The sequence below is a fragment of the Podarcis vaucheri genome (assembly GCF_965113315.1).
Source record: "Podarcis vaucheri genome assembly, chromosome: 2".
Taxonomy (NCBI): Eukaryota; Metazoa; Chordata; class Lepidosauria; order Squamata; family Lacertidae; genus Podarcis; species Podarcis vaucheri.
The window spans coordinates 85,401,110-85,425,868 of NC_138760.1; the positions used below are offsets into that span (position 1 = coordinate 85,401,110).

The 24,759-nt window shown below is 40.0% G+C and overlaps 1 protein-coding gene across 1 annotated transcript in view; it reads right to left on the reverse strand.

The window, feature by feature from the left end:
* FAM120A (family with sequence similarity 120 member A) overlaps window positions 1-24,759 on the reverse strand; it is a gene marked incomplete at its 5' end in the record, with an annotated part of 51,840 nt that overhangs the window by 12,663 nt on the left and 14,418 nt on the right. The window contains 9 exons of the mRNA XM_082211895.1: window positions 83-197; window positions 943-1,192; window positions 3,762-3,936; window positions 4,728-4,952; window positions 5,253-5,340; window positions 6,799-7,082; window positions 7,234-7,331; window positions 10,017-10,113; window positions 11,157-11,285. Coding sequence (XP_082068021.1) covers window positions 83-197; window positions 943-1,192; window positions 3,762-3,936; window positions 4,728-4,952; window positions 5,253-5,340; window positions 6,799-7,082; window positions 7,234-7,331; window positions 10,017-10,113; window positions 11,157-11,285 — 1,461 coding nt within the window. The remainder of the gene's footprint in view (window positions 1-82; window positions 198-942; window positions 1,193-3,761; window positions 3,937-4,727; window positions 4,953-5,252; window positions 5,341-6,798; window positions 7,083-7,233; window positions 7,332-10,016; window positions 10,114-11,156; window positions 11,286-24,759) is intronic.

The following is a 24,759-nucleotide window of genomic DNA, read 5'->3' on the forward strand; positions in this document are numbered from 1 at the left end:
CGCATATGGATTAAGTTAAGAGTACTGACAAAGAAATGGGATTGCTTGTATTATGGATTAAAAGCCAAAGTTCTAAAGTCACCTTTAGTTCCTGTAGTTGGTCAGGTTCATATAGTTTTGGAGATAAAGCTTGAGCCAGGAAGGCATCAAGTTCCTGGCGACGAAGTATCCGAACCCCAGGCCATTGCACCATATATCTACAGAGACAGACAGCACTGAATCAGCATTGCTTGGAAAGCTGTGGTACCATTACTTATAATTTCTGCATATAGGAATTGCAAGTCCCACAACCACATGGAAATTATATAATGACATAACAATACTTGGCACAAACCTGCAAAAAGTTAGCACTTAAAAGTTCCATTATTTTTTTAATTGGGAGACATTTACATTCACTTCTTAATTCTGCTATTGAAATCAATGAAATTAAGAAGTGCTTCTTAAGCTAGCGTTGTGACAACAATAAAAACCCTGGTGTATATTAGATCAGTAAATTTAATATGAAAAATTCAAGCACAACTAAGCTTGGAAGAGCATGTAAAACTATGTCATCATAGAGATATCATTAATGCTAGATTAAATTAGTTACGCCATATGGTTTGCATTCACTTGCCAAAGTTAAGGGCAAGACACCTCGGCTTGAATCCTAAGATTTTCTCGCACTCGTGCAACAGGGATGATAACCACTGAGGCTGCCTCTACCTGCAGATCTCCAGCCCGATATCCCAAGTCTGGAGTGACTACCTAGCCCTGAGGAACAAATTCTGAGGTAGTGCAGCAGGCTGAAAAGGGAGAGGGGAGCCATGAAAAACCTGTTCCAGGAATGAGACTGGAATTGCTCATGGGAGGAAACCTCTGTCTTTAAATGGATTAAAGCAGGTGGCTATCTTGTGGCTCTAGATGAGTGTTTATCCCACACAAAAATCCAGCCAACGTACTCACCGTAATACACAGCAGAGCACCATAAGGTGAGTGGGCACATTAGATGGGTTGAGCATTGCTGGTGTGTCTGACCTCATACAGGCCAAGAAAGCCCTCATTCGTCGATTCTTGTCCTCTACCGCCTTCCCCAGCCACAGTTTCTTCAAATTGGGACAGGTCCATTCCCTAAATGCAAGAGCTTCTACCAACTCAGGAGTCTGGGGGGACTTTCCTTTGTAAGCAGCCCATTCCTTAATTATCACCGGTGAAACTACAGAATGAAAAAAAGGAAACCAAATACTTTCAACTTCTGTACACATTTATCAAGGCTGAAATCCAGCCAGCATATTTAAGCTACTCATATACAGTATACATGGACAACACTTGATAATTTTTACATCTCCCGGATTTCTATGAAATGCATTAACACCTAAGTTGAAATTGCAGGTTGGTGGCTGGATATGCCATTGGACGAGTCAAATGTATTGAGAGACAAGACTTGGTTCTTTCCAGCTCTGATTCTACCTGATCTTGGAAGTTATTGTAAGTATGTTGGCCTGAATTCTAAGTTTCCATTTGCGAACAGAATACAGCTTTCCTGTCCACTTCCTCTAAATCTGCTTCTGGAAGAAAGGGGATACTAGAAAAAAGTATGGGATATGGTACAGGGGGCAACAGGTAGAGGGGAGTTGGTGCGAACAGGTATCACCCCTTGTTTGAACAAAAAACTAACCTACAGCATCCAAGTCAGCTCAGACAACCCCCTCATTTACGTGGGGGTTACATTTCGAGACATCGCGTGTGTCAGTGAAATTGTGTATATTTGAAACCCCATTGAAAAAACCTGCAAACACCCTGTTCTGCCCCCTTTTGTGACGTTTTTGGGTCACTTCCGGGTTTGGTGCAATGAGTGTACTGTATGTGCAGCCGTGCACATACTGAACATATGCAAATGGTGGGGTTGCTTGTATGTATTTTCTTAATGGAGATTTGCAAAGGCCAAAAACAAAGGTGAAGCTTGGTTAAACAATATTGTTGCATGATCATTTCTGCATTCTGTAAGGTTCTGCTTCTCCCTTCAGGCTTGATGCTTTTCTAGGACTTGTAGAGTATGCCAAGCACTACTGCCATCTTGTTACGCTCTTTAAAACTGCAAACCAATATTGAGATTGAAATGCAGAAGACAGAAATCTTACCTCTGCCTTCTGGGGAGTATCAGAAAAGCTGTTTTCTGAAAGCCAGACTAAGGCCAGAACTACATTCTGTAGCCTACTCACACTTGGAAACCCAGGCCACTGTTTGCCCTCTGCAAAGCAGCATTGGAGGGACCACGTGCAGATGAGGAGTGGGGGGGGGGGCAAGAGATGGGGTGCTTACCCCTTCTGCCCGCTTGTCCCCTGCCAGGTTTCCAGAACAGTGTTTTCATCTCAAATGGTATGGTTCCTTCTCACTCAGCAAAGGCAATGGCAAAAGATCCCATGCCACTCTGGTGTGAATTTGGTCTGAGTTGTATCAGAAGAATTAATTTCAGAGGACCTTGTGCAGGACATGTTTCCAGTGAATTGTGTCCAATAGGTGGACATTTATGCACGGTACATATTCAAGCTCTTCTTGTCCAGCTATGCTGAATACAAGATACTAAACGTTAACAGCAATACTGGGTTCAGAAAAGATTTCATTTCACAAGTTAGATGGTTCCGTAATTCCTATTTTGTTTTATTTAACAAAATGTATACACTGCTTTATTGTATGAAAACCTCTAAGCGATTTACAAAAATATAAAATAAAATATTCTCTATAAAAAGTTAAAAACAAATGTTTTAAAACATTCAAAAAGTGATTAAAATCAATAATAGCTAAAAAAAACAGAGCACATGTAACTTCTACGTGTCTGGATAGGGTTGCCTAAACAAAAATGTTTTAAGCGGGCACCAAAAAGACTAATCCAAAGATGCCTGTCTGATGCCAACAGACAGGATTATTGAGACTTAGCTCATTATATTTCTAGTAGTTTTATAGATTTTGACATATCTGCAAGAAAAAAAACCATGTTTGGTGCTGTCCCATCAAGGTTATTGCTTAACTGTTTGTGTCAACATTCAGGATAGAGGCCTATTTTACACAAAATACAACCTAACAATGCACTTATGCAATCCTCCAACACACTCACTTTTTAAAGCAACCCAGAAGTCAGTTCAAAATTGAATTCATAATGTGCTAATTATTTATAAATTTTCCTCCAACAAGGTTGGGGAAGAATGAAATATTGTATTTCAGCTACAGATAATGTTCTCTTTTGCTGCTACTGTTTTACAACTGCATTAGTAAGTTTTAAGATTTATGTTTGTAGCAAAATTCAAAGAACTGCTGTTTAGACTGTAGTAGAAAAGTAGTATATAAAGCTTTATAAGGAAATGCTGACTCTGTTCAAACATTATACCAAGCTTAACTAATTAAGGACTTCTTCCTCTTCAATCCCTATGACTCCCCCAACCCGAATCTACTCCTGAGGCTCTGGAGCAGATTTTGAGGGTGCATGGCAGGTGACAAGGGAGAGGAGGAAGGGGGAAGTTCCATTGTGCAAGCGGACATCTGTTGCCTACATGGAATATGTAAACTGCTTTGAGGTTATAGATGATGAAGCGGTATATAAATCCTGTTTAAATAAAATAAATAGATAACATAGGAACAGATGAAAAATGAAAGCAGTCCAGTAGCTCTAAAACATAGATGCCTACATGTTTGGCTCAAATGACACTCTAAAACATGGCTGGTGCAAACTATAGTTTGGTATGATGTCCGAGCTCAGCCAGCAATAATAGTAGGAGGCAGATACATACATTCTGGAGGAAGTCTGTTCTTTCTAAAGGCAAGCCTCTCAGTTTTTTTCCTGCTTTCTGCCAAACTGAACAGGACACCGTAAACATACTGACGAACTGGCCTATAAAGAAGAGCAGCAGGAGGCAGGTCTTTGTTTGCTTCATCTTCAATAGAAACTGCAATTTTAATTTCACCCTGTACATGAACAAAATGATTAGTAGCATACAAACTCTTGCAGATTCCAGCATTAGTAGTAGTAGTCTAGCTCTTAGCACCTATTAGCTACGATAAAATGCACAATATAAAGAAACCACTCTGCGTTAAAGTCTTGGATACATTTTTCGTAATAAAAATAATTCAAGACCTCAAATCTCATTGGTTGATTAACGGATTCATTTTTTATCCAGTGTTTAGCCTGAGGACAGTTGCCTGGAGGACTTCTTGACGCTGGTGCAAGCCAGCCACAAGAGAAGCACACCGAGATCGAGGTCCTAAAAACTGTGGACCCACGGATGAATAACTGGTAAATAACTGTGAGGAAAAGAATGGTCCAGTTTTTCTCAACAGCATAAGGGGAAACAAGGTCTCTTCCACTACTGTGGAAGTACCCTGTTTATGTCATTTGGGTCAAGCCCAGCAGGCTCTGTTGCCAGACATGAATAGGTTGATGGGGCAAGAAGTCAGGAATACTATTAAATTATTTTAACATATGCACTCTACCGAATCTTGGGAGTGCAACAGCAGAAGGCATTCCAGTGCATACAAGAATCTTCACATCTCCCCTGATCCAAACAGATGGTTGGTATGGCATTTCAAAGGGAGAGGGGGGAGTTCTAAACATTTTTAGAAACCCCAGGAAAGGAAAGCTTTAGAAGCACCAGGGCTTCAGCTATGTTTGCACTAATTAATTAAAAGCAAGGGACAACAGCAAGCGTTCACCAATCCTTTTAGGATTCTGGTGCTACTTAAAACTCTGAAAACCTTACCTTGGTTAGAACATGAAAGATGTAGGGATACATTAACCCCTTTTTGTGTCTGTGCTCTGCCACTCTTAATACTTCTGGTGCTACAGGTGGTAATGGAGGAGTGGTAATATCCATATGGTTCCTGGTGGGCATTGACAACAGACATGGGATTTGTGCACTATTGACTTGGTTCCCTTTAACTTCAGCTGCCTGGTTTCCTGAAGAAACAGTAGAGGAACCTTCTGCCTGTAATAGACATAAAAAGTAATCTAAAACAGGAACATATTCCTCTAGCTTTAAATGTGGAAGCTTTGCAACTAAATATCAAGCATCTCTAAGAGGATTTTTGAAAGTAAAATTTGAATATACTTGCAAATGAAGTTAAAAGTCATATGCATGCATGCACAGAGCTCATTGCCCTTCAGGTGTCAAGAGCTTTTCAAATTTCACCTTACAAAAGCAGTCTTTTTATTTTTAGAAAAATCACAGGATTCAACTGTGCATATAAACTCTAATTAACACATATAGTGATAAGAAGGACTCTACCTTTGTTTGGTCTCCTGGATCCCCACGTCCTTGATTTTCTGACTGGGTTCCTGTTTTCTCCCAGCGCAATTTGTTCCCACCAACATGACTGGGGGGGGGGGGGAGAATGCCACACTATTTTTATTTTCAGAATTATAATTCAAAGGTACTGTTAAATAGTATCAAGAGAAACACAACCCCCCCCTTTGTATTTGCAGAGTTTGTTTCCAGGTTCAATTCAAAGTGTTTTTGACATTTAGCACACCTTCATGGTTTGAGTCGAGGGCACCAGTGATATCATGTTTCTCCACATGCAACTGCCCATGTGCTAAGGTTTTCAGCAAAGGTCCTTTTCTAGGTTCGCTTCCACCTGGAATAAAGCCTGTGGTGCCAAAATACTTTCTCCAGGACGTCTCATCTGGTGCTTAACACTAATGTCAAGTGCTACACAAAGAGCTTTTCGGTTTCCCCAGGCATTTTAATTTGGCTTAAGGGCAGCTGTTCTTTTAGAACTGCTGCTTTTAGTGTACTTGTTGTATGTTTTAATTATATAATATTATTTCATCTTGGATTTTTGTAAGCATCCGTGGGAATTTATTAAAAGGATGAAAAACAAATAAGATCGTTGCATAAGTTCATTGTTAGGGGTGATACTTGCACCCTAAGTTGTGTAAAGTTGACAGGTGAACAGCCACTTACCTGATGGCCTATGGCAAGTAAGAGTAGTCTCCAGGGGATCAGGCAATGAAGTTTTATATACAGTGGTACCTCTGGACGTGAACGGGATCCGTTCCGGAGCCCCATTCGCATCCTGAGTAGAAAGTAACACACGACTGCACGTCTGCGGGTTGCGTTTTGTCGCTTCCGCACATGACGTCATTTTGAGCGTCTGCGCATGCGCGAGCAGCGAGACCCGGAAGTAACGCATTCCGTTACTTCCGGGTCGCCGCGGAACATAACCTGAAAATGCTCAACCTGAAGCATATTTAACCCGAGGTATGACTGTATATTCAAAAGAACTCCCCCCCCCCGCCGCCTTTTAGGTGAAAAATGGCTAACATAGGCACATGCACATACCAGTAAAAATTGGGCTACTAACCTTCTAACTGATATAAACTAATTTCTGAAATAAGTCTTCACTCTCTTTAGCCAACCAGGGGAAATTGGGAAGCCAAATACTGTTGCCTCTGCTCTCTACCTATTTCACAAATCAATCATTTTAAAGGATCCAACACTTAACATTGTCTGGTATAAGCTTATTCACTTCCTACCCTGCACATCATACACACAACTAATAAACATTGTTATAGCAAAAATTTAATATCCTCTACATCTTGGCTGATACAAGATTAGTTTACTTTTAAAATTTTGCTCATTTATCTGAAAACATTTCTGTGCCACCAGCATTAACAAAACAAAAGACAAAATACATTACAATTAAGTAGATCACAACAACTGACTATAGAAACAACAGCAGGTGCATGAACATTTCTCTGCGACAGTAAATTCAAAGACGCTACTAGCAACTTTCTTTTCCAGTCCTGCTAGTAACACATGATGTACTTACTTCACAGCGCTGCCACTGCCTTCATCATTGTCTGAAGATGATGATGTAGAAGAGGCAGGAAAGTATGTTGAATCCACATGATTGGGGCTCCCACTCTGAGCTGGGTTTATTGGAGAGGATCGTTCATATAGTGGTGTATGTTTTCCTTCATGAGGAATGTTGCTGTAGTTGTTCTGCTCAGAAATATTTTTCCCACCTGCATCCAAGGTGATGGCTGGTTCCGAGAGGCTATAGGGATATGGACCCTGACCTTGGGTATTACCTTGACTAGACATATGCTGGGCCTAAAGGGGGGGAAAGTATATTATAAATTATAGCTGCTTCTTCATAAATCAGAGCAAACTGCTCATACTCTATATATGTGCGACACACATTTCTCAAAAACAGTTGAAGAGTGCTGGTGGGGAGAAAGAGGAAAAAGCAGAGTATACTTGCCACATGTTTTGCTTGGAGAGGGGTCTGTGGAATGTTAAGCATCTGAGCAGAGACATACGGTGGCACTATACCCGGCATTCCAATTTGATTCGGTCTGGCTATTACAGGAAAAATCAAAACAAATTCAGTCTCATGCACAGCCTGGCCAGAGTTGCATTTTAGGCGAATCCTCAATAGGACAAAGTAATCATGTAAGAACAAATGCCTGATATTAGGCTTTTGTTCTTTAAAGCTTTGACCTCATTTCCTATAGTACAGGTTACTTCAACACACACTGACTGTCAGTTTTGTTTCATTTTCTGCCTCTCTCATGAGACATATTCACTTCCTCCTAGTCTGATCATTTATTTTTTCTTTCCACTATCTGTTCCTGTTCTGTTTATGTTACAGTCACTCCCACCATTTTAGTATCCATTGTTTACTTTCTATATCTCCGCAGAACAGGAAGTGCAGCAATTTTAATTCTGCATCCAGTTCTGAAGTGGTTTGTTTTTAATATCCTCAGTTCGTGTGCAACACGCAAGAACAGAAGAACAAATGTGAAATCTTTGAAGTCTTTTCTCACTTTAACCAGGATACTCTCTCAGCAACGAGTTATTAAGAAGTCTTTTTGATTGGTAACACATTTCTCTCTGTCGGTCAGAAATCAAGACTTGAAGAGAGTCAGGCACATGAAGATGGATACATCATGTAAGAGGAAACCAAGTTCAAACAACACTTTAAAGCCATTAATATATCTGCTTTCAATTAGTCTAATGAAGACTTGTTATGTAGGATTTATCCAGAAGAGAGAAAACTGATTTCTATATGTTACCCATCAACCTGGGAGATAGAAAAGTAAAACTACCTCAAATCTGTACCATTTTGACAAGATAGCTTATCTCAGAATAGGGAGGTTATTGTGTGGCTGTCTTGGCGTAAAAAGGCAAGTCTTGCAGAACTTACTATTCTGTGTGATCAAGCCCCAATTATTGTGATTTCCACAGCAAACTGAGGTGAGGTGACATCACTTCAGAACAGACAAAACCCACAGATGGGGAACTGACATTTATCCAGATGGTGTTTTGCCCCAGTTCCAAGCATTTTCTATTTTAAAAACTATTTCGCTAATGCAACAAATGTTACCTTTATTAAAAGTTCTAGTTTTAGAGTTCCATATGGTTACATGTGTAGACTAGAACAGTTAGTTATGACAAATGACCACAGTGCTCTTCTACCTCTTTATTTAATAGGGCTGTACACTGTATTCAGACAAATTCCAAAGCAAAGAGGAATGCCTTGTCAGTGGGAAAGCAGGATTTGTACGAGACACCAAGGGTGAAGTGGGGATCCCTGGAAATGCTTCACGGTGGCTCATCAAAAAAGGCATTAAAAAACACCCTACAGGATGTGTGTCTGCTGAATACAAAAATAGTATCTCTAAGCTTATCATGAAACCAGAGTGGAATGACAGGTCAAGCTGGAATTAAATAAAATGTTTTTACCTAGAAAGCAAGTCCCTTTTAGTTTTTCTTACCCCAAAATCAATTTGGAAAGATATCCAGCGCAAAAGCCCGTGGATTTATTTTTCTGAAATTTGGCATGCTCTTGTACCTGCAAATTTCATTCACTTCCATCAAAAAGGGAAAAGTTTATATAAGTTTATATAGCCTTTTTTTTTTTTTTGCCTTTCCAATAGCTATCTGGGTGGTGAGCAGATTGAATGAACCCAAAGCTGAACTGGGCACCCTATAAAACATCTTGGATAGAAGAGGGCTGTTTCCCAAATCAGGGGCCAAACTGAATATTGTAGTTGGTGCACACCACTAACGTTTTCAGAAATAGTTAAGACTAGTCTCAGTAATTGTGTATAATAATCTGATGTAAAACTTATCCAAGATAAAGTTAGTTGTAAGCTCTTTAGATCTTGTTTTTGAAGCAAAATTCACTTTGCTCAAAGGAATTTCTGCACAAAGAGACACACTGGCACATATGCACACTCTCTCTTACACACAAGAACATTTCAAAATAGGATGCTATCCTGGAGGAGAAAAGCAAGCAATAACCTCACACAGGAATCCCCCTTTTAACCGGCTACATTTCCAAATCTGCATCAAGTATTGCCATGTATTTGTCAAAGAAGCGGTCAGAGCAGAGCTTTCCAAACTGTGTATCATGACACTTTAGTGTGTCGGCTGCTGTGTGTAGGTGTGTCACACAAACGCTCCCTAAACTCCTCCCATGGTTAGTTTGCTAGTAAAACTGGATTACTGCATTACAAAATGATCCATGTCTAAAAAGTGTGCTACCAACATGAAAAGTTTGGAAAGCTCTGGGTCAGAGGCATGACACCACAGAGAAAAGGTCCACAGCCAACAAAGACTATGTCTGGATGCAACACTGGCTTGAGCACTCACACTCTGCTCCCCCAGTGGGGAAGCAAACCACAGACTAGCTGGCTTAATGTTATGTCCAAGCCAGAGCTTGTGACTAACCACAGCAGAGAAGCCAACATCTGCTTGTGCACAAGCTAATCTGCCAATAAGTAACATCAATTTCAACTGCCAGAACTTCTCCGACAGCAGCGAATGGAACACAAGACACAAGAGTGCCTGTTAGGTACCACAGCTGGGTCAGATTACCTACTGATCCAGGATATCAAAATGAAATCTGACTGATTTAATAGGGTAAATGTTGTACGATTTCTCTATTGTCTCCCATCTCCTCCCTGGTGTAGGTCATCTCCTACTGTTTAACCAAATTCTCAGTATCATACTCAACTCAAAGTAAGTTTCAACACTTACCTAGGTAGTGTGGTGGATGAAATGGCATAGGCTTATTGGTTGCTGAATAATATGCAACTGCTCTCTTAAATCGTTTAACCTTGTCATCCGTTCTAGACTAAAAGACATATTAAAAGCTTTATTAAAATCACACATACACACACACACACACACACACACACACACACACACGAACTAGTATTCTCATTTCTCAAACCTTTATGGGCATACAGACAAGACTGCAGTAGGATTCAGTACAATAAAATCGCTCAGCAAAATCTACATCTATCTATTAAATTAAGGTTGTATAACATTCACAAATCTTCACTTTATGTTGCAGAAACCTGACTACTATCTCCATCTTATCTCTATCCTGAGTAAACATAAGGCTAACTTACATTCATCTGAATGCCACTCCCTGCTAACAAAAAAATCAGTGCACAACTGATGCATGTGCAGTGCAAAAGAACACACACAACTGATTTTATATGACTCTGTCCTCAGGGGCATAATCTCTCTGCGAGAGGTCTTTTATGGAATCTCCCTACAGTATTGCCGAAGGTGGCACATTCAGTCTTGCTAGCATGTATGCCCTGGGTTGATTCAGGTTGGTCCAATGGGAGATAAGTAGCCACTGGCTCCTCACATCGCACCATCCCTAGACTTGCACGGAAGCTGTTCCTGATTTTACTACTAAGTTCTTGAAATTCGTTGTCTAACAATCTGCGTTTAATTATCTCAAATGCAGGATTTTCTGATAAGCAGTACAGGGAGTCTACTGAGATTCCTATCTGTTGTTTTCCCCCCTACATCCCTCTTAACCACCCCGATGATTAGTACTATTCAGCTAGCATGGTCACAACAACACTGTTAGGTTCAGGCCTATAATGCAACCACAACCACAACCAAATGTTAGTAGCCATGCTTGTGTTACTAAAGGTCTTTGGTGTTAACATTGCCATAAAGCTGTACCCGGTATTATGGAAATTTACAGATCCCAAAAAAGCAAACCCAAGTTACACATCCTTGGACATGACAGTGATAAGAGAGAATAGTGATAGGCAGGCATGTGAACATGAGTACACACACCGCAGAAGTTGACTATTTGTACAAGTGTACTTTAAAATGAGTCTACACCTATGATCTTTGTTCCTTCCTTACCTGTGAATGTTGAAAGACATCTTTAGCTATGGCATCCAAATCAGAAGTGTCCTGAATATTGCGGACATAGTCAGCTACAGCTTTGATCACTACATCACAGGGTGGTAAAACTAACTGGTGTGCTCGTACCTAGAAATACAAACACATGTTAATATGCCACAGCAGCTCCCTAACATAGCTCAGTTTTGTAGCTAGTAAGCTGATCGACTAAAATTCCATTGTAAAATATGTTAACGAGTAATTCTACCAACACAAACAGAATTTAAAAGCTTGTATATCTCAGATAGTGACCAATTTCTGGGGAGACTTTTAATAGAAAGAAGGATCTCAAAAAAATACTCTAAATATGAATTGTTATTACATGTCTGTTCAGCAAATGAGATGCCTACATCTAAATATGCAGCAATTTCTTTAGTAATTAAGTGGCAGCCACTGAAGCATTTCCATAAGGGATATGTGAGCATAATCAAGTGGAAGCCAGGTTTTCAAGCTAATGGCAACAAGTAGGAAGAAGAAATGTATAATTAAATGGAAACATGGGAAGAGTAATTTGGGAGGAGTTTGCAAAGTGGATAAAGGTAAATGATTTTAAATTGATTTTACAATTCTAATTATGTGGTGTCTTTCCTAAAATAACCTGGTTTAAAATGAAATCTAAATACAAAGCATGTTAAAATCTACTTGTCTCTTTAAAATGAATTGTGGCCTGATAGCAAACACATCTTAAATAGGCTATTTTTCTAATAAAGCAAGAATTACAGGGACAAATGTCTAACCTCCAAAGTTGAGAAAATGGCACGATGAACTATTTAATTATTATTTGTTACTATGGCCTAACAAGAGTTTAGCAGGCCATCACAGGTGCTGGAAGCTAGGAGATGCTAATCCACATTTTACCCAGCATTCCAACAGCCCACATGGGTGACCTTGTGCAAATGTTTTGCTACATGAACTTTGCAATGTATTCCTTTTCAAATTATGGCACTGTAACCAGCAGAATGGTTTCCATGATCTCATGGAAACACGGTTTTTGTGTGTGTACTACCGACCAGCCTTGCTTCTGGAAAGTTCCAGACACTTACAACTCAGTCCTACGCCTATTTACTAGGAAGTATTGATGTTCAAAGAAACTTTGTTACAAATAACTGTGCATACAATTTCAGCTGCAGACAAGTGTTCTTCCTTTGCTTCCTTGAGCACATACAAAGAGGGCTAAGCTGCTTTTCTCGAAGCAGTTCCAATTCTGCAATTGATGCAGACTACGTGGTAAAAGATTCTGGATTATATTGAATTGCAAACGAACACATTAATTATTGTAGCAATCAGATAGCATGCATGCTTGCCCAGGAAATATAATAATTTCACAACAAGAAATCCGATTTAAATAAATGCACCCTTGGACAAGTGTGTATTAAGGTAAATGTCAAACTATGAACCTCTGACATTTACTAGGAGTTCTTAACATTTTAGGGAGCCAGTGGAATATTTCAGACAATTCTGACATTAGTGGAAGTATTTTAAAGCCAACCAAGTGTCTTTGACCAAAGACATTATTGTTTCAATAATTCACTGATAATGTCCGTAGTAAGTTTTGTGGGAAATTGTTCAAATATTTGCCAGTAATGGGATAGAAAGGAGGATGAAATTTGGTCACTGTCAGAAGAAAGCACTCAGTTTGCCTTAAGATTCTTTGATTGGTGGCATGCATCTGTCTCGGCAAGACAGTGGAGAAGTGCGTTTTTGGACTCCTTGAAAATTTCACAGTTTACTATTTCCTAAGGACCTCCAAAGACTTTAAGGATTACCAATAAACATCGGCATTCACTGAACTACTTATGCTTACTGCAACATATACATTAGCTCAAAGTTGGTAAAGTCTCTGGCTTTTATTTGCACAACTCCCACAAAAATATACTTTAAAAGATTGATTTCAGCATTCATTTAAAAAGCTTCCTTCATTTCCATACAGGCATCCTATGTGAACAGCCCTGAGATATTTTGATGGAAGGTAGTATAAAAATCGATTAAATAATGAAAATAAATAATAATAATAATAATAATAATAATAATAATAATAATAATATAAGCAAGCTTTACTTTAATCAGCTGAGCTTACTCCTAAGTACATATGCATAGGATTGCAGCCTAAAAAATAACTTGCCATATTCATGTTATTCCCAACACAACAACACTTTTATTACAAGGAAGGTTTTAAAGAATTTATCATGCTCTAGACGCCATAAAACAAATTTCTTTGAACTATGCAACAATTTTGTTTAATTAAAAGTATTCAATTCATTCATGATCAGCATTTGTACTTTATTATAGTGCTTCACTACAGTGTTTAATTTAAATATTTTGGGTGTTGTTGTTTTTTAAAAAGGGTGGGATCTACACTTATTACTAAAACAAACCTACAAGGTGAGGTTCCTCGGTCTAATATCATCAGTGCTTTTTCCTGAAAATCTACTGATTTCAGAGAACTTATTCTGAACAAATATGCTAATCTTGTGGTGGCAACTTAAGTCTCTTAGTGCTCGACAAAGCTAAAATGTTAAGTTTACATTACATTTCCATCATGACAACAGTGGCGGTCTTAGTTGCTTAAAGAGTGTCCTAAAAGTAATGGGCACTAATCACGTAACGAGCTCCATCAGTGCAAGCCCTGTACTTGGACTTCTGCTTGCACAATGGGGGTTTTCCCTCCTCTCTTCCCCCACTGAAACTGGCTTGGGTTGGTCTGGAGAATGCCTAGAACAGCACACAGGGGAGGAGAGGGGAGACTGTTCCATCTGAGAAGCAGCAATGCCTGTGCTGATGGGACATTCACCGCAGCACGGTGCTGGATTCCATCCAATATCCTAAGACATAGAGGAGTCTGGAAAAGTGAGTTTTAGCCAGCATGACTGCCAAAAGAAGTTTGGTTTAATTCATTTAAACTGTAGGTCATCTTATCGCAAGGACAGAGAAACAAGCAGTAACACAATAATTGTTAACTTATCATACAGTACGCTTTTAAAACTCCAGCAACTGCTTAGTTCTGATCACTATAAGCTAGACCAATTGAAAACATATTTCAATGCTTCTGAAAGCTTTAGCAAATCTCCAGCAGAAGAACACTCCGTAGCTGGTTGAGCAGTCACCAGGAATACCTTTCTCTGCATCACTGCCACATGGATTCTGCACATGTATGGTATAGAGTGAGGTAAGAGTTCTGAGTTAATCATAGAAAGATTGTTACACGACGTAAGAAATGACTCATACTCTTCATTATGAATCCAATACATTTCAAAAGCTTTGCACATCTGGGCTTGCGCATATGAATTGGCGCAGGAAACGAAGAGCTAGTACAGGAGAGAGAATTAGAGTCAAGTGATGTGTGCCAATTAGAATGCAGGCGGCTGCACCTCTATGTGAATGGAAGCAATTTCAAGAGAAGCCCTATATGGCCAAGGGGAGGGACTATAGTTGAGTGGCAGAGGACATGTTTTTCATGTCAAAGGCGCAGGTTTAATGTCCAGCAGCTCTAGCTAAAGGGTCTTAGGAAGCAGGGCCATACCCAAGACCTTGGAAAACAGTTGCCAGTGCAGGCACTCTGGGGCCAGATGGATCACCATTCTGACTCGGTATAATGCAGCTTCATGTCTGGCATTCAGTCTTGGACAGATTGTTACAGATGCAACCACACGGCAGCAGCCACTCAAGAGTGATTTTATTAGGAATCTTTAACAGTGATGCTCAAATAGCAGCCCAGCAAGTGTTTTTGAAATGAAGCAGCATAAAAGGCAACGTCTCACTTTCGGTCAAGCTAACAGAAGCCTGGAACCAGACAAAAACATCTTTAGTAGGGCTGCTTAGCAAAAAAAATGGTTTAAGATATGCTGCTCCAACTGCCTTTCTGCTTTTCGGTACAAAGGGAGGGTTTGGGTGATTGTATCTCTGCTTAATAAGCCAAGATAGGAATATGCCTCTTGCTCATGCATGCAACCAGCAAACGAAACAGGAAGTTTTAACCATTGACTAGAGTTTTCCATTTAATCACAGTTTTCCCCATCTGGATCAACAGCTTTGGAATAAGCCAGGATATTAAACCAACTTCAAAACAGTGCTTGAATATCCCAGCCTGCTCTGAAATTTATAAATATAGTTTTCCAGTTCAGGTTCAACAGAAAACTTATGCACAGGAACACAGGAAGCCAACATATACTGAGTCAGGTCAACAGTCCACCTAGCTTAGTACAGTGGTGCCTCGCAAGACGAAAAGAATCCGTTCTGTGATTCTCTTCGTCTAGCGGTTTTTTCGTCTTGCGAAGCAAGCCCATTGACGGATTAGCGCTATTAGCGGCTTTTAGAGGCTTTTAGCAGCTTATCTGCTTATCAGGTCAGCTGATAAGCGGCTTGGCGGCTTAGAAAAAGGGGGGAGGGGGGGAAAACCCGCAGGAACTCGCAAGACATTTTCATCTTGCGAAGCAAGCCCATAGGAGATTCGTTTTGCAAAGCACCTCCAAAACGGAAAACTCTTTCGTCTAGCGAGTTTTCTGTCTTGCAATGCATTCGTCTTGCGGGGCACCACTGTATTGTTTCTACTGCCAGGCAGCGTTTCAGAGAGGAAATCTCTCCCAGCCCTATCTGGAGATGCCAGGGATTGAACCTGGGACTTTTTGATGCTCTACCACTGAGCTACAGCCCTTCCCCAATGGATCTGTGGACTCAAGCAGGCAAAAGCCTCATTTACATCTTTGGTTATTAAACCTCTGAATGTGATTTATCAAGGCATGTCAGAACTTGCAAAAATATTCTTGACTGAAACTCCTGGGCCTACTACTCTGTCCCTCAGAAATAAATCCCCCCCCCCCCCCGTTCCCATAGGGCCTGCCATTATGTGTAAAAAAGTTAACCCTGGCTGAAATTAAGCTGGGACACTTCTAAACCAGTTCAGAATCCTGATTAAATCCAGCTTTGTCCAGTATCTTCTTCACTATTTAGATGCCTGCAATGGAATTATCCAGGCTCAACACCAACATGGCCTGTATCACGTAAGAAAGCCTGCAGCAGAAGCTTCATGTGGCAGATTTACTTTGGTGCCAGAATTACATGCAAACCATCAAAACCTGGTTTCATGGCTCATCTACCTGGAAGTTGGCAATCACACCTCAGTACCGTTATCTGTGCCCTAACACTATAATAGTAATTCATTGCAGCGAAAGATCACAAATGGCACCAAGATGCACTGGTAATTTCAGAGGCAAATAGAACTACAAGAAAGGTTATTTGGGTTATTAAAAACCACAGGCAAGAGAGCTGGGGCAGTAAATGGGGCTGATTAGCAATGCTTGCCACAGAAGACCCAAACCACATGGGCTCTAGTCCAAGTGGCAAATTATCTGTATCCCAATTAGCGGTATCCCAGGAAGCTCTTCATTTCCATGAACTTTCACATAAGAAGTTTGGTTTTTTTAAAGCCCAAATTATGTAGTATTTGCTTCACACAAAATCACTTACAACAGTGATGTCCATGCACTTTGTAGCCTCACTGGCAACCATTCTACCACATCACATGTAAGATCAAAGGTAGGCAGCCTTCGATCTGTGAGCCAAATTCACACCACAATATCATTTTCCCCAAGCCACACCCGCCTGCTCCACATCGAACGCTATGTGTACATCAGGTGTGGAGCAGGGACGATGCTGCTGGATCAGCTGTTCGACTGAGTTCCCCATAGGAAACTTGATCACTCAGCCAATCTCTACAGAAAACAGGGGTGCCAGCCTTATGTTCAGACTGCCCTAGTCCCTTGAGCTGTGGTTCCAACGTGCCCATCAACTAGCTGGCTGTAAGGCACTTCAAAAACAGTGCACAACGGACTTGGACAGATGGGTGGAGTAACTAACCTGTCAATCATCTGGCATAACGATAACAGAGATTTACAAGTGTGTTGATTCACAGGGGTGGGGAAGAATAAGGATCGCTCCTGCTGGGCCAAAAAAGTCCCACACTCCTGTGTTAGGTGGTTAACTTTTATAACCTTGTAATTGTTCCATTAACTTTTAAAACCTTCTAATATTTTTATTAGAACCTTAATTTATGCAAATATATCCAAATGGCTGCTCCACCCCAACCCTGTTCTGGCTGCCATAGTATCCATTTGAATCTCAAACATCTTGTCTTCCGGATGACGTATGAGTGGCTATTTTTCATAGCAGGGTAGTGTTCTTGGAAACTGCCTCAAATTAAAAGCTATCATAGTCTTTTAAAACCACCAGAGGGCACTCCTGAAGCCAAAGAAAAGCATATTATCCATAATCAGCCCCTGCTCTGATTTCAGTTAAATTTAAGTTAACTGATATGTACAGACAAACATGTAATTCTAGGGTACCATATATACGTAACCAGCAAGATTATTGGAAAGAAAACACATACAAGAGACCGGGAGAGTCAGAACAGAAGAGGAAGTGATATAAAGTCTCATTTGTAGATTAAAAGGTCCGTCACACAAATCCAAGTTACTAACTAGCCTATAATTTATGCCCTCTCACTACCCAACAACCTTCCCTCCTTGCATACCAATACACCGCATCAGAAAACTTTTGGGTTCAAACAGGGTTAAGGAACAGAGATGTCTGGATAGTCTGCCTCTTCTATAAGGGCTTCACTTTTGAGCTGTGGGTAGGCTCTGGCTTTACCACCACCACTTTTCAGTTTCTGAAGTCCATGCATTAAAGCAGACAGTACCCTCTCCACATTTGAATTGTGTGATGGAGACATCATATGGTGACTAGGAAGTGGGAGTGCACTGGCCCACCCCTGACACCAACACATAGATCTGAACACCTGCATTGAGGAGCCCTATGCATGAGCAGCTACTGTGTGTAGTCTTCCACATGTCCTGCACTTCTGATAACGCTGGGGCCCTGACCTCTTTGGAGCCTACATATGAGCAACTGCTTCTTCAGCCAAACCATGGAAGGCCCTAAAGGGCCATAGGTTAGCCACCTCTTAGGTTAGACTATATTGGCCAAGATGAACCAATGGTCAACTCTGCACAAGTTGCACATTCTTTCTTGCCAAAATACAAGATGAGCCTTGCAGTTTTTACAGAGCAAAAAGTCATACTTTTTATATCACCTGATGATAAATTATTTGGTGGAGGGGCGGGGGGGGGGCAGCAAATCAGTACATCTGAATAGTGCTTATTTCAGAAGTTTAACTTGAAGCCTCACACAAACAGCAGCATAAATTTTGTTTGCAAAAAGGTCGACAAACCTAAACAGTTTGGGAACGCTGAACTTGACAGCACTTATGTGTAGGAAATCAATAAATAGCTAAACAAACACTGGTTTTAAAGCATCTATAATTCCAGTCTCTCCAGCATGAAATTTGGTGGGGGTAGGGAACACATGTGAAATTTGAGAACAAAATATTACCTGAAAAGCAAGGGCAACAGTAGACCCCATTCAGAAAGCTGGGTGGCAAGGCAACCGCTATTCACTCTCAAGAAAGGAATTCTCTGTGGAAAATGGCCTACTGTAAGATTGCATTTTAAACAGCATAGCACAGCTATAAAAACTGTTCAACTGCTACAACATGAGGCCAATACCCTAAGGAAAATGCTATTTGCCATTAATAATTACAGTTCCCAACATTTTCATCTTTGATGGTTATCTGAAAATTGCCTCATACAGAAGACAGAGCTTCAAAACCATTCACATAGAGTTCTTTCTATGCAGAACTGGGCAAAGCCTGCAATTTACTTACTGTACATTATATCCAAACTTAAGCAGTTACTGGCATTTCCCATGCTGAAAGGTTGCTATAAAACAGGGTAAGGATTGACACATTTTAAAAATTTGGCAACTTTATGTATATACTGCTTGAATAAAAAAAAAAACAAAACAAACCCTCACTTCAAAGCTAGTTATATGTATTAGATGAGATGATGTAGCTTTGTGTTCAAACAGATTGAGCTGAGAAGCCAAGAAATCAGTGGGAGTCCTAAGGCAAGTAGCTATTTCCTCAACTATCTTCAGTTTAGCTCAACAGTGAGCAACCTGTGGTGCTCAAGTTATTGTTAGAGCACCTTTTCCCTCAGTTCTATGGGTGAGAGCCATTGATGCCACCGGTTTCTATAAACTCCTGGTGGACTAAGGAAGCCCAAACTGAGAACAGTAGTTCTCCACACCCCATTCTCATTGACACCACCATGCTGGAAGCATGAATACTTCTTTTTAAAAAACCAAATCATTGGCTGCATCTGGTATGTAGGATCTCCTACTGTGCACAAGATTATAAACATGCTTTTATTATACAAACAGTGAGAACCACTATAGTTGAAAAGCAATATACAAATATTACTTTAAAATAAAATAAAATCTGCCAAAGGGTTCACTGCCTTTGTCTTGCTTCATTCTCCCTCATTAGGCCTGGTCTCGCCATCTCAGCAGAATCCTTATCTCTTCCCATCTTTGCTTACCTCACAGGCCATAATACTCATTGAGCAAAAGCCAGATCGGCACAGTAGCAATTGGGCTGCCCTTGTGTAAACCTTGTAGCCAGTTCCCCATCACCCTCCCAGAGCAAATGTTAAAGAGTAAAAACTAGCATCCAGAAAATGTAAACTAAAGCCCCAAGTATTTGAACATGTAGCCATGCAGGCAGTTGAAAAAACAAAATGGCAGTGTGCCTAAAGCAAGAGACAACCCGCATTCGGTCCAGAACCACGGATGTGAATCCACTGAGAAACTAAATTTAGAAATTGGAGAGGGCTCGTATTGAGCTTGTGAACAAAACTGCTGGACGGAACGAGGAAAACCCTGGAGTCAACTTCCTTTTGTCGTGGGAAAGATTCCACTCACTGGACCTCACCTCAGTATCGAAAATGGCCTCCATCCAGCAAAAATCTTAAGCAGACAGGTGTGGGTGAATAGAAGTGGGGGCGCAACACAGTAGTAGATATTTATTTTAATTTAAAAGGAACTGTGCTTTCTGAATATACTATGCTGGCAAGTATATTCAAGAGTGTTGGATTCCTGGGAGTGGTAGGGCCTGTGTGTGAGGAGCATAGCTGTCAACTTTTCCCTTTTCTTGCAAGGAATCCTATTCGGAATAAGGGAATTTCCCTTAAAAAAGGGGAAGAGTTGACAGCTATGGCAATGCCATCTGCCCTTTAAATCCTGTTCCTTAATTCTGTGATAGGCCAGTTGTTCTGTAGCAGGAGAAAGATGCTCTGCATATGCAGAGAGGCATATTTAAATATTCTTGCTGGCTACTAAAAATACAAAATGGCTACAAAGCCCAGCTACTATATGTGTACTTCCGAATCCCACCACCTGGAGCCACATCCACAGAACTATTTTACCTCATTTGGAAAGGATTCACCTGATTGAAACTTGTATGATTTTTGCCTTTAAAAATAGAGGTTATTCTTTGTCTAGTAAAGAATTACTGGCGCAAGGGCATTTTTCAAAGTTTAATAACAGATTTAAGTATGTTTAAAATCCGCAGGTATCCATAATTTTAAACAGGATTGGTGTAAAAATATTGACAAAGTGGGATGAGGAAACTAAAACGTGAAAAAATTATTATGAAACTTTTAAAAATATAGCGACTATGCTTTGACATCAAGTTTTTATTAACTAGCAGGTCATTTTCTCTTCACGCTTTACCCTTAGAGCAACAGCTAATGAAGGAAATCAACAGAATTGTTAAAACCTCTTCTCAGATTAGAAGGAATGGAATACCCTGAGCTTTGCTACGAGAAAATAAACTAAATTTAATAAAATGCCACTTAAAAATGCTCACTGCTTTAGAGGCCCCTTCATATTTTAATTTTCAAAAGGTGGTTCTACTTTTCCTCATGGCTGCAATTATCTGATGTACAATGTTATCACTTAGTTTTTAGCTCCCCACCCAAAGCAACTAGCCTGCTTTTTACTTATACAAAGGAGCTCCTCTTATTAGCAAAAAGCAGACTGTTTTGTGTGTGTTTTTAAAGGAAAATTGCAAGCTACAAGGGCTGGTGAAGGAGAAACAAAGCACACCAGCTCTCCTTAGGAAGCCCACTCACACACCTGGAGGGAATTCCTAGCCGCCAACGGTGACCAGGTGAGTAGCTAATACAAGACTGAATTGTCATAAGTAACATTAAATGAATTATATGTTGAAATTCTGGATTTACTGCATATCAAATATTAAAGGATGCATAATCAATTCTGAACACATTTCTAATGGAAATGGAAATCAGAATTCATTACTATAGCTCCTATAAGAAAAAATTACAGATGCTTTAACATGAGCAGTTAACAGCATGGCAGCCAGGCACAAGAGACACTTAAATGGGTACGGAAGTATCGTGTTTTTCTTTTTTCTTTTAAAATCTAACTGGGTAGCACTATAATTATGGAGGAGGAAGTGACATCACACCTGGAAAACGGAAGTTTGAAAGGAGAATTCTGCAATCCTGGAGAAGATTTTTTTTATAACCCAGTAACTGGAACCGAGAAGTCCACAAAAGAAAGTAGCAGCAGCAGCAGATTAAGTGGCTGAAAAAGACAGGCAGTGAATAGAGTTTTATTCTATAACTACTAGAAGAAAAACCTCAAACACTTCTGCTAGCACAATGAGGATACCATGAAGTACACAATAAGACAAAACAGTCAAGATATCATGTTAAGCTGAAGCATCTAAAAAGTTAATGGAGTGTGTTTAGAAATGGAAACGGCTACAGATTTTCTTCAAAGGAGAAAAATGAATTTGCACTAATGTATAAGATCAAGTAGACAGATGTTTGCAGCAGACTGTTAAGTTTCAATAAGAGTACATAACCAAAATTAATAATCAGACGGCAATGGAGGGGGAGAAAATGTAAATTGCACGTTATGAGATCATGACAAGCAAAGTTCATTGTGAACCCCAAAAGCCCAGAGCCGGACAGCTTGGAGCAATTTCTCAAGAAATGACTGCACTTTTCATAAAGCCTAAGGATATTTAATCCCATTTTCCATGCCAAAAATCTGTACTCTATACTTCAAAAGCTTTTTTTTATCATTTCCACTAGAAATGAGTTTTAAAAAGAAACCTAGATAAATTCTTCACATAGGTTAGTAAAACTGAAATGCTGTTTCGTTTTAAAAAAGAGAGAGCTGAATGAGCAACACAACCCTATTCTTAAAAATTAGACATTATCTCCTCATAGTTACAACTAAAAAGGCCCTGAGACTAAAAATACTCACGAGCAAAAAGGACTCAAAGATGCTATTGTCTTCAGAATCTCCACTTCTACACTGATGAGTGAGCAAATGTTATTTAACTAAGAGCACGAAGAGATGGTCACATTCACTATACAATTGCCTACAAAGAATTTTTTTGGGGGGTGGGGTGGGGAGAACAGCGTCTTTCTTGCTCACTCCAGGCTCATCTAGTCTACATTAACTCTTCCCTATCACTTTGCATTTTCCTTATCTGACATTTTTCCTGCATCAATTACAGCAGAATCAGACTATTAGAGCACTCATCTAGGTTGACCCCTTTACTTGGTTCTATTTCAGGCTTCAGGAAACAGGCTACACGTTTTGTATGTTGCTTCATATAAAGTACTCCCTGTACATACAGAACTATGTCAAGGAGGGCTCTAGGCAAGCGTTCTCTCTTGTCATACTAGCTTGTTATGCACACTGAGATTTCTCAATGTGTGATCAGGGGACAGGACATAGAAAACATGCAACCCTCCACCTGCAGTATAAAATTGTACAGTACAGCAACAGGTACTTTGTGTCAGTGCTCTCGATAATTTACATTTGCTCCTGGATTACAAATCCACAGGACAGAAATTGTCAACTGATTGTTATACACAACATCTCTTAGAGCCATTTCCAGCTATGACAAGATAAAACACTGCTGGGATAATGTGCACGCTGCACATACAGCAACCATATATAAACCTTTATAAACAAAGTTACATATCCTACTCTCAAGCTTAGACCTAAAGTAAGACAGGGTCACCAATCTTTTGGGACCAGTGAGCACACCTGGAATTTTAGAGAAACTGCCTGCGACAAAATGGGGTGTGTGACCTAACACAAAATGGCTGCTATGAGGGTGTGGTTCAACACAAAATGAATGCTACGTCTAAAAAAGGAGAGTCAGGACCACAAAATGCTGTGGGCCTGCTCCCACCCCATAAAAAAGCACCTACATGAGCCGCCACCACACTTGGTCAGTTTTTGCACCTCTCCTCTGTTCAGTACAGGGGAGCGGGTGTTCAATCCTGGCATCCAATGAAATGTGGGTATGAACATGTTCACTGTGGGGGAGGCTGATTCAGTACAAACAAGAACTGAACAATAGCAAGCTTACACACTGTAGCTTTTTGAGGGGATATTTACATTTCATAGGCACCACAGGGTGTACTGGTAGGCACACTTGCACCCAGGGGCACCCACTGCAGGAAGACATAATGGAAGGGCAATGTATGGGAATTGTAGAAAGTGGGAGTTCAGTTAAAGAATGATAGGATGAACAATACCTCTTCATCCCTTCTTTCTTTAACTGCATTTAAATACTAAAAATGGAAGAATGGCAGAGTTCCAATGGAGCAACAAGAAAGATAAAAAAAGTGCACGTTGGGGAAATCAATACTGTAGCACTGAATTTACAGTGGACAGTGTTATCGGGGGTGTCAAGACAGCAAGAGAGGAACATGCACAACAAAACAAGTGGAAGAATGCATACATTTGAAAGTTAAATTGAATGCAAGATGAAAGAGAGCCAATGTACGTAACAGAAGACAGGAAGTAAAATCATCATGACAGGGATAGATTAGTTGAGCTGAAGAAAGAGAATACATAATTGAGCAACCTTTACATGAAAACCTACTGGACAAAAACTAAGTTACCATCAAGCAACTGTAGGAGATGCTGGAATCTGTCCAATTGGAAGCACCTTGTCTTCTGTGAATCAGATGCAACAGTAGCCTCTCTCAATGTGTGATGAGAGTAGAAAAAGGTGTCCAACCTCCTTGTGTTCATAATGAGGGAAAATGTTGCACTAGTTCCATCCACCCACAAGTGATTTTGATTTAAAAATACATCTAGCTTTTAGAGTAGGGGTATGGAAAAGAGGTCCACAAATAGACAGCAGACCAAGTCCCAAGATTGTTGTGAAGCAGGCCAAACAAGGTAGCCAGTGCTTAATTCAAAAAAGCACTTCTTTTGTTTTTAAGAAACTGTGTTTACTTGGGAACATTTAACATTGATTAGCTATGCCTAAACTATTAAGAAATCCACTATTGCTTTGTAAATTTAAGAGCCTAGTGGACCACAGGGATTCCCAGGAGGCAGAAAGCTAAGAATTCAGCCCATTCTTGCCTCAGAAAACTGACAATGAATAAAAATTAGGTTATCTTATAAACTGAGGCCTTATTTATGGATTTTTTTAAAAAAAAAATCTAAGGTCTTAAAAATGACTCAACAACTAACCAGAGAGGTCATGAGTGAATTTCATTTCCTCTGTCCTACTTACTGGCTAACATGAACAAAATAATAACAGAAACTATTATTAGTTTTCTCTTTTCTTCTGCAAAGACATGTAAAGAAATGTTCTTAATCT